This window comes from Neodiprion lecontei, chromosome 4 (genome assembly GCF_021901455.1).
Source record: "Neodiprion lecontei isolate iyNeoLeco1 chromosome 4, iyNeoLeco1.1, whole genome shotgun sequence".
NCBI classification, from domain to species: Eukaryota; Metazoa; Arthropoda; class Insecta; order Hymenoptera; family Diprionidae; genus Neodiprion; species Neodiprion lecontei.
In genome coordinates, this window is record NC_060263.1 from 1231914 (window position 1) to 1247835 (window position 15922).

The 15922-nt window shown below is 42.4% G+C and overlaps 3 protein-coding genes across 6 annotated transcripts; 1 reads left to right on the top strand and 2 right to left on the bottom strand.

Moving 5' to 3' along the window:
- Window positions 1–626: 626 nt before the first annotated feature.
- On the bottom strand, window positions 627–9713 carry LOC124294216 (protein white). 4 transcript variants are annotated; one of them, XM_046738911.1, is made up of 12 exons: window positions 8025–9713; window positions 6435–6944; window positions 5407–5632; window positions 5017–5327; window positions 4634–4832; window positions 4425–4563; window positions 3989–4319; window positions 3623–3754; window positions 3329–3557; window positions 1840–1945; window positions 1574–1745; window positions 627–1488 (listed from the first exon to the last, which is right to left on the bottom strand). In XM_046738911.1, exons 2-12 carry the CDS (start codon window positions 6537–6539, stop codon window positions 1387–1389), a joined length of 2052 nt encoding a protein of 683 aa, XP_046594867.1. In that variant the 5' UTR covers window positions 6540–6944; window positions 8025–9713; the 3' UTR covers window positions 627–1386. The 4 variants fall into 4 exon arrangements, 3 of the variants coding, with proteins under 3 accessions (XP_046594867.1, XP_046594868.1, XP_046594866.1); XM_046738912.1 differs by having other exon boundaries at window positions 5407–5629; window positions 7797–9713; XM_046738910.1 differs by having other exon boundaries at window positions 7797–9713.
- Window positions 9566–11614, top strand: LOC107217389 (segmentation polarity homeobox protein engrailed). Its single transcript, XM_015654894.2, has 2 exons — window positions 9566–10072; window positions 10479–11614. Exons 1-2 carry the CDS (start codon window positions 9566–9568, stop codon window positions 10584–10586), a joined length of 615 nt encoding a protein of 204 aa, XP_015510380.2. The 3' UTR covers window positions 10587–11614.
- LOC107217402 (adenylosuccinate synthetase) lies at window positions 11397–15413 on the bottom strand. Its single transcript, XM_015654921.2, has 6 exons — window positions 15093–15413; window positions 13760–13862; window positions 12868–13231; window positions 12397–12789; window positions 11941–12197; window positions 11397–11716 (listed from the first exon to the last, which is right to left on the bottom strand). The coding sequence occupies exons 1-6, from the start codon at window positions 15309–15311 to the stop codon at window positions 11667–11669; spliced, it is 1386 nt and encodes a 461-aa protein (XP_015510407.1). The 5' UTR covers window positions 15312–15413; the 3' UTR covers window positions 11397–11666.
- Between the last annotated feature and the right edge of the window lie 509 nt (window positions 15414–15922).

The following is a 15922-nucleotide window of genomic DNA, read 5'->3' on the forward strand; positions in this document are numbered from 1 at the left end:
CGTAGAACGTCATCTGGTGATAAAAAGAAGTCAAATTTAAAAGGGGAAACATTTTTTTAAGAAATTTCATTTACCTCGTGTTTGCTTTTGCTTTCTTTTTCATTCTTTCCAGCTTACGCCAATCTTTTTACACCTTTATATTTGTGCATAATTTGTTGCAGTGGATCTCGATACATCGCACGCGATGTCGCTGCAAGATTATACTCGAGAGAATCATTTGGTCGGTTGCGGCTTCTCGGGGCAGTGTCATACTTTTTGCTTTTCTTATTTTTCCCACGAGTTGCAACGCAACACAGCTCGGGCAACTGGTTTCATGCAATAAAAACCACCCCCCGGTCCCTGGATCTGTAGGAGGAAAATACTCGTCACGGATCATGGAATGAATTTTAGTAATAACATTGGCCTGCGATGCTTTTACCCCTGACAAAATTGAGCAGTAATTTCGGTAGGTATTAGGTATGAATAGATGAAAAAGATATTTAAAAAATTCTGTTATGTAAATTTCCTGAGAATTTTTTTCTTGTCTGTCTTCTCAGCTTAGATTATGGTGATCTTAAGGTATTTAGAGCTACGTAAGTAAATACAAGAGAAAAAGATTGAACAGGAGTTTTGAAGAAAGTAGAAAATGGTATCGCAAGTCTTTTTTATTTATCTAGTCTCTTAAGTCTTGTTTAAAACTAAAGCCGTTCATTTTAAACCTAAGCAAACAGTTTTATATTCAGTATATTCGTTTTTGTCACAAGATTTGTCCAGAAATCTGTAAATCTGCGTGTCTTGCATAAAAGTGAATCTCGGTGAGCTGTAAAAAAAACTAGAGCTACATTTTAATTCAACATGCCCAAATACCGAAAAAAATGCATTATTACTTAAGGGGGAAATTGAAGGTTGTATTTTGCAGGCCTGTGTAATTAGTTGACCTTAGAACACGTTTCGCAGGAATAATTCGGTGTAATTTTGCGTGCGAGAGTCGTGGGTCAAGATCAGACTTGAATAATTATTCCATGTACCGGCCTTATCAACAAAATTGTCCGTCATTTGTATTCAATAGATATCTTATAACTTAACATCTCGTATTATATATTGATTATGTTGCATGCGTATGTAAAATTACAGATATATCCGGTATATTTACAGGTATTTGAAGGAAATTATATTTATTCGTTAAAATATATTACGAGCATGACTTTTGCTCGTTTATTTGTTTAATTGCTTCTTCGGACCGGACGGAGTAGCACTGTTGTCGATTTTTACATAAATATGCTCGCAATACCGCATTTCTGCACGCTTCCAGTGCAAATCTACAACGTCGGTTGATCGTACCGCTGACCTCGTCTTCGGTGCGAGTTCGTAAAATGTGCAGGTCAAGAAACCGCTGTGGTACGACCATTATTTCGTCCGATAAGCCCTGAAGAGGATGGCAAAGAAGGCGGACAACCTGAAGACAACGATCAGGGCAAACAGACAAACGATGTCCATCAAAAAGTTGTCCTGCGTTCGATAAAAGCGTCCATTAGTACAAATGCTCGGTTGATACGGTAACTTTGAATTTCAACTTATCACTTATTAAGCCTACCTCACGGAAGTTCAGGGTCTGGAGAACGACGCGGCCGTTTTTCGGGCAGGTTTCGTTGCTCCGGGTGCAGCTGATGTAGTCGACTTCGCTCCACTGGTTCACGAGCAAGGCTTCGTTTCCGTAACGGAACCAGGACAGATACGAGAACCAGACGAAGTAAAACGGGACGGATCTGTATAGTATAGAAAATTTTCACGATAATTATAGGAGGAAATTTAATCAGACGTCTGACGTGTGTAAAGATTTGGAAAAAACGTGAGACTGACGCTTTGTTTAGAAAGAATCCTCCGAATAACAGGAAAGGAATTATCAACGGCGGCGCTATCGCTGAAGCCATCGATACGCTTGAGCTCACGCAGGAGATGAGATACCCTGTGAATTAGAATTTAGTTGTAGCTCATGGACACCACGACTCGTTGCGGAAAGTTGTGGAGACGAAATTGGGAAAAGATGGAGAAAAATTTTACGGTGGAATGACAATGGTTTTGGAATACATTATATTCTGAACTGGAATTTCAAAAACGGGGAGGAATTAAACTCCGTCCCTCAAAAACACGCTTCAGTATATGGATGAGAATTTCGGTACGATAGAAATCCTGTCGACGCGATATAATACAAGTTATTTTTTTTTCGATTTTTTTTTTTCAAACAGTATCGAACCCGGTTAAGACACGTGCGAGAAATAAAATAATCTTCTACAACATCCAAACTCTCGATGTACATATGAGTTGCATATGAACATTCGTATCATGTATTACATGTCGGATGGATTGGGTATAATTTCTGTGATGTAGTCTGGCCTAAGAAGTGTCACACGATCGGTGCTTGGTAATTCTATCACGTGCGAGTAAATAATTATGTGAGAAAAATATCGATACCTTCTTAGTCGAGGATTATTCGGCTTGCATAACGTATTTGGCTTCTATAAGTATATACGTATATATACTTCCTAGCACAAGACATACGCCTACATCTGTACTGCAGCGAAACAGTTCAATGATAACAATTCATATAAATTTTCCGTTCGCACTTTAAACTTGATTCGAGTCGTTCTTTACATAACTTAAGAATAGGCTCACGACTTGATTTTTCGTGGGTAGGACCCGGTCTGTATAAAAAAACGACTGTTTCTTTTTCGAAATTCAAAGTCGAAACTAGAAGGTCGAAGGTCAACAAACGACCTTAAATAACTTTTGAAAGAGTAGATTTGTCACCAGGTGATAATTTTCCATGTTATTTAAATCGGAAATAGAAAATCGCGATAACGTACCTCTAAATATTAATATTAAAAGCTCAAGCTTGGACAGCATTCTTTTTTCACAATATTTTCGACTTGAGTTTTGTGAAAAAAAAAAAAAATAGTCGACATTTTTTTATACAGTGTACGCAGGACATTGACCGAAATCTTACAGAGTTGAGGCTACGATTCCCGTTCACGTCACTCAACTAGACTCTAACTTCGAATTTCGAAGTCAGCGCTTTGTCGCGGTGCGGATTCGGTTACACAGAGACACTTGATCTGGACAAACTAAGAACGAATTAACGGCACGTGACGTTTATTACGTGTCACATCGACATCGCGACCGGATAATCAATACCTATGCCTTGAAAATTAAATGGTGATTTATGACCATAGAAGTGCACTCCGATCGACCATCATGGAGATGGAACGCATACTTTTTTCATATGTTTGACTCGCCGAATTTTCTCTCCCCATATATATCATCGTGACGTAGATTTCTGACTTCTGCCTACCGAATGAGGTCGCCACGTTGGCAACTAGCGTGACTATTCCAGCCGTTATAAAAAAGTGCTCCGGTCCAGGGTACATTCCGATCATCGGATAGACGATCGCGGTGTAGATGAACGGAATTGCGATGAAGACTGGCGCCTCCGCCAATGTCTTGCAGATGAAGTAGACGTCGGTTCTGTACATTCCGTTACGATGCTCTCGCAGGAATATCGGCAATTCCATAGAAAATACCTGCAACGTAAGTTAACGATGTTACACAACCAAAAATTTGCCACCGTCCCTCATCGCATACTGACATAAATCACCGCGAACACGTTCTGGAACGTCATGTTTGTGATGAAAATGAAGAGAGCTCCGTTTATGTTCATCACACCGTTCTGATCCAGCTTCTGTCCGTAATAAATGACCCCGATCAGCACCGCCACCATCTACAATTCGCAAAAAAATGAGGCATCGTCGTTAGTTGGTCACATACTCTCTAAATTTCGTTGGATCAAAAAATGCGCAACTAGAACGATGCGATGGAGTGAATATTCACTATTCAAGAGTGAACTTTTCCACTCGAAACGCTTCGAGCGAAATATTCACTCCGAGACGTTAAGAGAGTGGGGATGTAGACCCATGAAAGGACCACGTAATTCATCCACAAATTGATAACGTACGATCGTTTGTAGCAAGCGGACTTTTATCAGCATCGGTTCCTTGATCACTGATATCCACGACCGCCATAGCACGGCTCTGAACTGCTCGCACGACGATGCCTTGTAGGGAGATCGTCTGGCGACCGTGTTCGCGTCCACCACCGAGTCCCCGAATTCACCGTCCACGGTGACAGATTCCAGGGCCATTTTCATTCCAATTTCGCTCTTCTGGAAATTTTCGCAAACGTTGTTTATGGCCTGACGACACTCCGCCTCCCGACCCGGAACCACCGCCAAGACTTGGATGAAGTGGTCGGCTGGGTTGTAGTTGCTTGGACAGGCGGCGCCGACGCTACGACGTTGAGGAAAGTCCCGTTTTAATATTTTCTACGTCGTTTGCAGTTCGATATCCGAGCCTGCTCGTGAAGTTATATCGGTAAGCGAAGGACAACGACACCTTTTAAAGAAAGCGCAAGCTTGATCCGGGCTTCCCATGAAGGCGACTCTTCCCTCGGCCATCAGGAGGATTCTGTCGAACATTGCGAACAATTCCGAGGACGGCTGATGCAGGGTAGCAACGATGGTCTTGCCCTTCGCTGAAAGCATGCTCATTCCTCAGAATTAGGCTCGCAGAGACTTACCGAGTCACGGTACCATGCCACAAACCTGTCAAGTTCTTCAGAACTGTGACGACCTGATGCGCCATGAAAGAATCCAGCCCGGAAGTTGGCTCGTCGCAAAACATCAGCGGAGGATTCGTAAGATACTCTGAGGCAAATGACAGTCTCTTCATCTCGCCACCTGAAATCCCGTTCACTCTTCCGGGTACCCCAATCACCGTGTTTTTACATTTTGTAAGCGCCAGCTGGAACGGAAAAGCGAAAAAACACGTCGAGTTCAATTTTTTTCTCGGATAATGAAACGCTTGCAAAGTTGCAACAAAGACCTGTGATATATATATATATATTATTTATATATTTGGAAAGAATATCGTTAAGCCTGAGAGTGAACCCAACGACTTCGTCGTTTTACAGATTCTTATAATTTACCTCGGCTATGACCTCTTCGACCCTTTGCATCCGCTGCGAATACGGAATGTGTCTATCCATGCGGACCAGGGCCTGAAATATGAGATGCTCCTTGACGGTCAATACGCCGATGAAGAGGTCGCTCTGCTGGACGTATGCCGACCTGGAGGTGAGAACGGTCGGAGTTAAGCGACGACCATTGGCCGCCCTTATTCCGGATACGGTTATTCCGTGGCCGGTGCGGAAGGTCAAGGTGTTCAAAAGCGTGGTCTTCCCCGCTCCCGAAGAGCCCATGATGACCAAGAGTTCACCGGGATAAGCGACGCCGGAGACTGAAACATCGAATCATTAATCGTTAGAAATGGTGTCGAAAAAAATTCATCATCCAAAAAATTATGGATCCGGTATTACCGTCCTTCAGGATGTGCTTCAGCTCCACGGGCCTTCTCCCCTTAGATATTCGCTCCCACAGTCGCTGCTTCTTTGCGGTGACATAGACGTTCACGTCGCTCCATGTGAAGGTAATTCTCTCCAATGAACGGTTGGCGCTCGGCCCTGAGCCCATTTTTTCGAGGCGCACCGCAGCCACAGGACTCTCGGATCCATTTCGCTCGGTTCCGGATGAGCCATTTTTCTGCTGTAAACATGTTCGCAATTTTAGCTTGGCGCTATGCTACGGCTTATACGTTTCGTTGGTGTCAACGGAATGCGAACAAGCGTCGAGTTTCGATATGGTCTAGTGGCCCAGTTGCTGAATATCAAATCTGCCCCGTCACAAAGTTTTTTTATAAGGGCAAAGTAGCTGCGCAATTGATTCGACGCATCTATTGATATTTGTTTAAGGTCGTATTGGACGGATATTATCAACTAAATTGATTTTTTTCAAACATTCATCTCATCGCGAAGTGTTGAATATTCTCACCGAGACTCACTTTTGGTTGGGAATGTACGTCCTAGGACACGTTAATACTTTATCAATCAAGATCGACACGTTAGGATCGGTTCTACTGGTTTTGCAAGAAGATCTCTTAAGCTGACTACATTTTACCGAAATAATTCATGGTACCAAGCCAATGCGAGCTTGAACCGCATTCGTACAATCGCTGTTGAAATAAAATTACACACGTACTGAACAGCTTGGACTAAAGAGGAATTATTTAGCCGTAATTAATACACGCTGCATATGCTCCGGAAGGAAGCCGTGCTGATATAAACGCGGACCCAGCTCGATGTTGGGGCTTCCATGACTAGAACAGGCAGCGACCCTGTCATTCTTTCATCTCCTGGGGAAATAAGTAGACCGGACTAGCCCTTGAACTACCATATATGACTATCAGCAATATTCAATTTGAAATTTCACTCTCATTTTCCAACTATCCCAAATTCGGCGGAATCGCATCAATTCACGTCTTACATAAACTTTACAGAGCAATACTTACATTGTTCAAAGACTGGTAGGAGACCCTGTATTTCCCTGTGCTGGTTGTAGCCACCGGTGGATTAGCCGAGGGAATGAGCGGTTCCGATTCCTCGGTGGCGGTCATTCTGGATGCTTCTCCTCTCTTAATTGTTCTTCAGACAACGGTGCGAAGAGTTCAAGCCCAGTTTCCTGATCTTGGTTTAATCGATTTTTCTCACTTTCGAGTTAATTTCGGAAAAATTTAAGGGCGGAGTCGGCTTGAGGACCCGCTGTGACTGCCAAGTACTGAAATTCTTCGATACTAATCGTGCAAAGTATCATTGTCTCGATATGCCAGCCTCGTCGGCTCGAAAAATGGCATTGACTGCCATGTTATTGACTAACGGGGAAAAAAATTTGTACACCGTAACTCGTCAAACTGAGTCACGTACGGACTGTAAACAACATAGACTCAGGATGCGACTTATCGTTAATGTTCGCGAAACACGAGTATCCAGATTTTAATCATGGTGAACTGCGCGTGATGCCTCTGGAAAAAAAGATTAGAACCCGAGTTAGTCAATTTCGTTCTCATTGTTTGTAATGTTTACATTATTTTCCGAGTATACACTGTTTTTTCATTATCGCTGTACAAATATTCCCGGTCGCTCGAGACAAACGCTGACACATTGTGGTCTGGATACTTTACAAGTATGGGGATGACCGATGAGACAGATTTTTATTTTATAATAATACTCTCGGTTCAATGTGCGACTAATTCGTGGATGGTTACAGGTCAATTTATTGACTAACCTTGTGATCCTTCCGTAATAATTATTTAACATGTTTTATACCGACTCGAAAACTCACGAGTTTTATCAACATATTTTTAGAACACCCTACATAACGCGTGCATTTACGACCGCCATCACCTTACGTAAAGAAGTCGCTTGCGTAACACCATTTGAATAAAACAAACATACTCCGTAGATCTTGTGGCTGATATTATGCTACGGTATAAAACAATTAAGTATTCGCGTCCTAAATAATCCAATAACGTATACTACTGTCTAATCTCATTGAAATTGAATATTCGTTTCGATCTTTGAATTGTTTTCAACATCATTGATAAAAAAAAAGAAAGAAAAAAAACAATCCCTGCTAGCAAAAACATCTTGTTAGTAAAAAAAAAAAAAAAAACTAAAAAATTTGTCTAAAAAACTATTCGAGGTTCTTCCAAAGTTTTTGATGAAGTTTACTAAAAATTTTCCAATCGCCGTCAATAACCGAATTCAAATTAACAATGAATTCAGTTGATTCATTGAATGAGGGACTTGCTGTAGCGATGAAAAGAGCGAGAACGCGCTTTTGTTCCAAGAATGCAAGATTAACAATTACTTACCGTTGGAAATTGAACGAATATCAGTAAATTCCTGCCGAATGAAAAAGCGGGAATATTCGTGATAATACACTGTAACTTTACGTGCAAGCTGAGCAAGATTAATGATAACCCGTTTAAAAGTAGTTCAGTCCTTTAATTCTTTGTATCCGTGACCCTACTCCGAAAACATAAGTCGCGATTGGCGTTTATAATTGTTTTCCGATTCCTCTCGATATTCTCAGTAATTACTCTGTTCCGGAACCGCGACGACACCCAACGGCCGTAACCACCGACTGACTTAAGGGTGCTTTCAAGCCATCCTATCACTCGCTGTCTCCCCTCTCCAAGTCGCTCCTCTCCATCGTCGTTCTCTGGAGATTTCCATTCCTCGATGCCGACGATCACGTCGGTCAGTTCGTCGTCCCGTGAGATGGTGACTGTCGCCTTTGTTTGATTGACTGATAAAAAATTAAGCTTGACTCCCATCTTTTTGTCACAGGCACGCACGTATTTACGAAACGGTGAAATCATGTCGTAACAAAATTATTTAGTCAAGTACATTATTTATAGGTAATCTCGGTGCGTGTATAAATTTCTAGGGCGAATCGTTGGCCCACGCATTATTGGAAAGTATAACTATAAGTTCATATGCGTACGAAGTGCGTGGATTATATTTATGCGAAACGCGGCGGAGCATTTTGCCGAAGCATTTGAAACAAGAACTCTCTGTTTCCTGTGTCACATGCAGATTTCAATTACATTTGCGGCATCGTGACTTGCAGCATCGCAATACTTTCATATATATTGCAATTAAGGCCGATCGCTGTTAAGAAATATTATAGGTATACAAAGAGTGAGTCAAAGTTCGACGATAAGATGAATTGTTATATCAAGCAGCGTTAAGGCTTCTCGATAATGCATTATATTGTTAAGTTTCATAAGTTTCGGTATTAGAACGTCAGCTAGCAAAGTCTAATACTCCCGTCGGCTGGCCAACGGTTTGGCCGTTTGAAACACTCCGCTACTTTCGGAGCATTTTATTGTCAATCTTTTTTTCTTCGGCTCGAGTATTATACACCGATGACAACCGCACGTCATCCCCGTGCACCCGATATCTCTGACGGAGATCAACGCACACGCAAGTCAGTCTGTGCTTATACTGTATAACATGTTATTATGTATATAGAATGTATGTACATACACATAGTTAGACAAAAAAGAAAACCTGCGATCGCCACACTGTAGCCAGTGAGCTCTGGGGGAAGGATCGAGGATCGAGCCATCATGGGTATATTACCGGATTAGCCGGCATTACCAAAACTAGCCCCGATTTACCCCCGTGGCAACCCCCGTGGCTTTTTGATTAAGCACGGCCCACTGGGCCCTGCCCCATCTGCCCGTCACCCCATAGAAACGGTCCGCCGCTCTGTGGGGCCCGCAGTGGTATCAATTACATTGTTGTTATTGGCCTAGGAGAGATTTGCCCGTAGATAATGCACTGGTATAAGAGCATGCACAATGAGAGCTCGGTACGCGGTCGCAGGTATTTTATTTACACGGCGCTTGCCAAAGACGCGCTGGTTTTGTCGGACCCCTCGCGGTTCATGCGATAGCCATCAAGTGTGCGTCTAGGCGTCTAATTCGCCCGCTCTGGTAATGGATACCGCATTCAGACCGATCCTGGAGGACCCTGGAACCCAGGACCAACCAGGAACGACGGGGCGGAAGCGCCGGGGTCTATAAAACGAGGGATGGACTCGTGAGGCGATTTAGTTTCTTGCGTTTCGAAGATGAGTGAAGCCCGCCGTTCCCAGAGGCTGTCGACGGACTTCAGCATTGCCCGGATCCTCGCCGCCGACGAACCCTGCTCCACCTCCTCGACGTCGTCCTCTTCCGGGGGTAGCCGCGTCCCACAGTTGCCGAGTAGTTGCCCCTGCTGTCCAACCCCGCTTTCCGCACCCTTCGTCGTCGCCGTTCCCGAGCAGAGGGAAACCGGTGCGGAATGCCCGTCGCCGCCTCGGCCATCAGATTCCGGAACGAACGCCGGCGCCGTTGCTCAGGATAATTCGGAGAGGAACGACCTGCCCTGGCTCCACTGCACCAGATACCGACCACCCAGGCTACCGAAGAGGTCGACGGCCGGGAAAACGTCCAAGAGACGACCCGGGAAACATCCAAGGATACCTTTCACCGCCTTCCAACTACAAATTCTCGAAGACAAGTACAGCAAGGGCGCGTACCTCGCCAGAAGAGACGTTCTACAACTTTCCACGGTACTCAGGCTTCCTCAGAGTAGAGTAAGTACAGCCTGAAGGCTCTGAAGTTGAAGTGGGTAGAAAAAATTGGATCCGGGGACCTAATCGTGCGTGAAAAGCGAATATATTAGTGTGATCGGGTTAATTTGTAAACAATCAATGGATCCTCACTTTTTTTCCTTCGCGTAAAATTAATGCAAATTGAAATGCTCGACGATATTCGTTAAAATAACAACCTCAACTACTCGACGCGACGGCACTTCATGCATTACGTAAGTTCCAACTAGCTCACAATGAGCGAAAATTTTTACCGGGATCGGAGTTGCTATCAGTATGAATTTCTGGTCGTTGCGTAACTAGTTACAGGTAGAAAAAGAGCACGTCACCTCCTAAAAAGTAGCGTACAACGTCCCAGTAGAATATGCATTAAATTCTGTGTTACTTGCAGGTAAAAATTTGGTTTCAAAATCGACGTGCACGAGAACGACGAGAATCATTGCAATCGAGGAACGACGTTCCGAAGTCCGCTAAGAGTCCGAGTAACGTTCAAATCTAAAGAATCAAATTTTTTACAAATAAGGAAAGCAAAACCGACCGCAAATTTTGAGATAACACTAACTCGATCGGAAAAAAAAGAAAATAATACGCTGAACCCGTAAACTTTATTGTAGTATCATTAATATTTATTATTAGCTTGAAGATAGCTTGTATCATTCAATTACTGTATCTTTAGGAAATACCGGATTGGAGTGGATATGAGAGAAAAAATAAATAAACTCGACGCAATTATATTACATTGGTAATATTAATCTTAATAATTATTAAATATTTGTATAGTTACAATTCAATTAATATTGTTTATAATAAAATGATGCTTCAATACTAATTGAATTACGAAGAGATAGCGAATAAAACGTAGCATGAACCAACAACATGATTGTTCATTGGTTCTCAATTTCGGATAAGCAAAGCTTGTGCCTTCTGCCCCTTGAATTCAATTTTTATTTATAGATACATATTCAGCAAATTATTTCCGTCTTTTCTGTGCTTAAAGGATCTCATTGAAATTTGAAGGAGAACGAGCCGAGTAACGGATTTTGATACGAAAAGTACTTATACAGAAATAATGGAGGACGAAAAACCCGCCAGTAACGTAAATTAAATACTGTTCCCGTTGCGTTCAACTGTAAATATGACCTTGCGTTTGCGACGTTGCAGCTATTTGACTATAACAATTCGTTCCTACCGCAGTTGTTCAATATCAACTATTCTATATATAATAGTGAATTACACATTCACTATTCAAAGATAGACGATTTGTAATACATCCATAGTCTGCGATACTTGTCATTGAATTGAGTGCACGTATTATTTGAACAATTTATTATTAATTTAACTGGAAATTTCATTAACTCGCTTATTACATAGTTTTAATAAATAGGCAGATATCTTTACTACGCTGTTTTGTTAACCAAGCCTAACGTCGAATGCATATTTTTCCCGATTATTATATCACCATCTATTGTGCGTGTCAGCTGGCAATTATAAACAGTACACTTGAAATCTGCGTTAAAATTACTTGAACAAACGCACGAAAAGACTTGCCTCCTAACGAACCTTGGTTAGCACCAGCTGGTCAAAGAGCAATTATACTCTCCCTGCCCGCTCCCACGCCAATCCACTTGACTGAAATGCCAAAACGACAATGTTAAAATAGCGAGAAAAAAAAAAAATAAGCGGGTTCTTTATTTGTTTTCACAATTTTTCTTGGCAACAACGGCACTTTGCGTCAATCTTTATTCCATTACGAATATATAAACCACCGTACCATGCACTGAATGCGCTACTTCTGAATCTTATTTTTTCACTGAATTATGCGTAAAAAACTTTTTACAATGGCGAAAACTTACCTGGCACGTTCAAACGTTCTTCTATTAGCCGCACATATTTACGAGCGTTAGGCGGTAAGTTTTCCAAGGAACGTACACCTTCAGTTATCGTCTCCCATCCCTTCACTGTTTCGTAGACTACTTCAACACGGCCCAGCTCAGACGCGCTACTTGGGAAGTAATCTATGTCCTTTCCGTTTAAGCGATACCCAACACAGACCTTGATCTCCTCCAGAGTATCCAATATGTCCAGTTTGGTCAAGCATATGGACGTATATCTGTCAAGGATTGTTCGTTAGATAAAATGAGTCGAACGAATTTTTTTTTCCCCGGAGTAAACAAGTTTGGATTTTGAGTATTTGATTTAAAGCTGCGAAAATAATTTACACCGGCTGGCAATAGAAATTTACGGAGCATTATTGTATCATTGAGTAGCTATATTCGGTCTCTAATAACTACTGACGAATATCAACTAACCCATTGACCATTCCCGTGAACTTCAGCAGCGCCAAGTCAAGCCAGCCGCAACGTCTTTTGCGCTTAGTTGTAACTCCAATTTCATGGCCTCTGCTCTGCAATAATTCACCAGTTTCATTCAGCAACTCGGTAGGAAAGGGTCCATCGCCAACTCTGGTAGTATAGGCCTTGACGACTCCTATCACTTCTCCAATAGTGCTCGGCGGCAGCCCCAAACCGGTGCACACTCCTCCTATACTGCAGTTGGAACTCGTAACGTAGGGATAAGTACCAAAATCAATGTCCAGCATCGCGGCATTTGCCCCTTCGACGAGCACCTTATCACCGTTCTCCAAGGCTTTGTGCAAGAAATATACAGTCTCTTTTACAAGTGGCCGAATGTGCTCGGCGAACCTGAATAAACGAATTCACTTGAAAATAAATAATAGCGAAAATAGTAATAGTAAAATAGATTTAATTGATATTTTGTACCCTTTATAGCGTTCCAGTTCTGCCTTAATGTCCACTTCAAGGGAAGGAAACATTCTCTGATAGCAATGAACAAGCGTGTGAAATTTGTCGGAGAACTTTTCAAAGTCTCCGAGCAGATCACCGACGCGAAGTCCATTTCTCGTCGCTTTACTGGAATAAGTTGGGCCGATTCCTTTCTTTGTTGTCCCCAATGACTGCTTTCCTTTTTCTAATTCTTGCAATCCATCGACTTGCTGATGAAAGTCAAATACTATATGCGCTCGATCCGATATTATGAGTCTTTCTTTCCAGTCGGTCAAACCTTTAGCTTCGTTCTTTTCCAATTCCTCAAACAATCCCGGAAGATGAATGACCACTCCATTTCCTGTGGTAAAGATAAGATAAGATACAAGAGTCCAATGTAGTAAAATCAATGAATTCTAATAATACCTAATGTAGAGGGAATTTGTAAATTGCATGACTGTTACTCCTGCACATCGACGATCAAAAAATGTGTAGCCAACATAATTAGATACTAGGTTCATTCTACGTAATTTAGTGTCAGCTGGAAATCCGGTGACAAGCCGTACCAGTTAGATATTTATTAAATCAATAACTACATTTAAATGTGATGATGTGAAAACTTTATGCAAATCGTGGTTTATGTCCAGGGTCATATTACCAGCTCTAAAACTCGATCGTAATAAATATGCCAAGATAGCATATAAAAGTGGCTCGTAATGCTGACTCGAGCTATCTAGCTTAACTATCAACTACAAATACCAGAAATTTTGAGCCGATAGGGCAAGTTGAAAGCAGGAAAAAGTCTCTGCACTGTTTTGCAGCAAGAAATTATCGGATGTATAAGATCAACATCTTGAGGAAATTATTATTATAAGTATAATTTTAGTACCGATAACGGATTTGCATTTTGGATTGATGATTCCACTTGGCAGCAAATGAAAATCATATTCTGCACCTTCTATGACCACAGTGTGACCAGCGTTGTTTCCTCCCTGAAAAATCAACAAAGTTTGTTAATTTATTAATAATTAATTAATCATTACCAGATAGTCGATTAGATAACTACGATAGTCACTATTTATTCAATTGTATTTATGTGCTTGATTTTAGTTCAAAGTAATAGTAATTAACTGTATTGCCCACCTCCCTAAAATAATGTAGCAGAGAAATTTCAGAATCTTTATTCCAAGGGCAAGATTGACTTGATTCTGTTTGGCATAACCACAGCATAAGCTTCCTGCCAAAAATAGTGGGTGGCTGGTGTTCAAGGACAAATCAAGCACAGGTGCAGAAAGCTTATTTCTCAGGCCCCAGAACTCTGATCAAATAAAGTATCGGCTCTGCAGCCATAGGAGATGCTCTAAACTTAGTAAGCAATTATGCCGCACAAAGCATTTATTCTTCAAAGGCTGAAATTTTGAAAATTTCTTCCTCAATTGATTTTCAAATTGCAAAACGTGAAAATGCTGATAGGCCACAAAAATTACCCCCAGGAATCAAAATTTCGTAAAAATAATTGAAATTCATAATACAAAAATTGAGCAAAAAAATATTTCTACAATTTTCAACACTTGTTGTAATTTATAATACTCCAGTACGAATTTGAACGGCAGATGACTCTCACATTTAATTTGGATAGCTTAATTTTCAATCGAATCTCCTCAATCACCTTCCACTTGACCTTGACAAATTAAAAGTTACGCACATTTTCATTGGCGGGAAGGTTTTCTAAAAAGTCTATTTTACGGCCGGGGGCCTCTAAGACCCTCAATCCAGCACTGCCGGTGTTGATAAATAAATATACTCCGATGAGGTTTATGCCTATTACATCACGGCATCATAAGACCGACTGGCAAGCGGTTATAATATAGTTGAGTGCACATAGATACAGTAGAGCGAGTAATGGCGTGAAAACGTGGGGAAACGAAGAAATAGCGGAGAACTCAACCGCGGCTTTGTCCTCGTGGCAAGGTTATTTTTATTCATAAAAATAATGGGACCGTGTCGATTACAATGTGATCTCATACCGGGTCACCAAAATTAGTAGCCCTGACCTTCGGGGGAGGGAGAGAAATGAAATCCGAGGCAACGCTATTCCAACAGTACCTAAAAGCTGGGTTTCGGACCATTTTAATGTTCAAAACAATCCGAGGAGAAGCAGAGTTTGAAAATTCCGGACTCCGGCAGCGCGCTCTAACTCATGAATTATTATGAATATGCACCTGACACCTGCAGACAACGTCGGCGTCGGTCGCCAGCATGTCGACGACTTTCCCCTTGCCCTCGTCGCCCCATTGCGCTCCCAAGACGACGGTAACCTTCGACGTGGCTCCGGGTATCGATGTTCTCTGTTTTTTCCTCGGGGACACCACGTTCCCGTTGCCCTCCCCGTTCTGAGGCGGGACGACGGTGTCCTGGGGCTGCCTTTGACACGCAGACATCTCCGCCCAGCTATCACGCGACACGCGACTAAAACTACCCGACGAACCACGCACGTTCCGCGGTTCGAGTGACGAACCTTCTCTACGCTACTGGCAGCTACTACTGGCAAGTGGCAACGTTCCGCGAACCTGAGGAAAATCACCACGGAAATCGTCCTCCTCTCCCACGCTATTCTATCACGGCGGCGCAAACCACGCGCCCGCGATGATACATCGACTGTATTGTAATGAAGAGGGCGAGCCGCACGGTATTCCGGTAATTCCCCCTGATTGCGCGCAGTCCGTGCTTTTTCAAATCGAATTCGCCGTTTTTTTCCCTGCTCGACGTCTGGTACACATTTCAGTGAGTTCAACCGTAAGCCTATCGGCGCGTGAGAGCAGCTTCCGGTCTATTGCCAATGAACGCTCATGTGCCAACGTCAGCCCCCTGACACTCACCGCTGCTCGTATACTAACACCCGTATTCATAGTCCTTCCTTGAGGAACAAGGATTCCTTGTTCTCATTTCACGTTTCATGAACAAGGAAGGACTATGAATACGGGTGTAAAAAATTGTACGCGTTTTGTCCCCGTTTTTAGTTCCTCTACGTGGGGCTAGTAGACTTCTGAAA

Coding starts and splice junctions, on each gene's coding strand:
- LOC124294216 (XM_046738911.1), bottom strand. CDS start 6,539: ATGACCGCCACCGAGGAATCGGAACCGCTCATTCCCTCGGCTAATCCA. Junction 4,833..5,016: donor TCGAAGAGGTCATAGCCGAG/GTAAATTATAAG, acceptor TTTCCGTTCCAG/CTGGCGCTTACAAAATGTAA. Junction 4,320..4,424: donor GCTTGCGCTTTCTTTAAAAG/GTGTCGTTGTCC, acceptor TCAACGTCGTAG/CGTCGGCGCCGCCTGTCCAA.
- LOC107217389 (XM_015654894.2), top strand. CDS start 9,566: ATGAGTGAAGCCCGCCGTTCCCAGAGGCTGTCGACGGACTTCAGCATT. Junction 10,073..10,478: donor TCAGGCTTCCTCAGAGTAGA/GTAAGTACAGCC, acceptor TGTTACTTGCAG/GTAAAAATTTGGTTTCAAAA.
- LOC107217402 (XM_015654921.2), bottom strand. CDS start 15,311: ATGTCTGCGTGTCAAAGGCAGCCCCAGGACACCGTCGTCCCGCCTCAG. Junction 13,232..13,759: donor AAAATGCAAATCCGTTATCG/GTACTAAAATTA, acceptor TCTTTACCACAG/GAAATGGAGTGGTCATTCAT. Junction 12,198..12,396: donor TTCACGGGAATGGTCAATGG/GTTAGTTGATAT, acceptor AATCCTTGACAG/ATATACGTCCATATGCTTGA.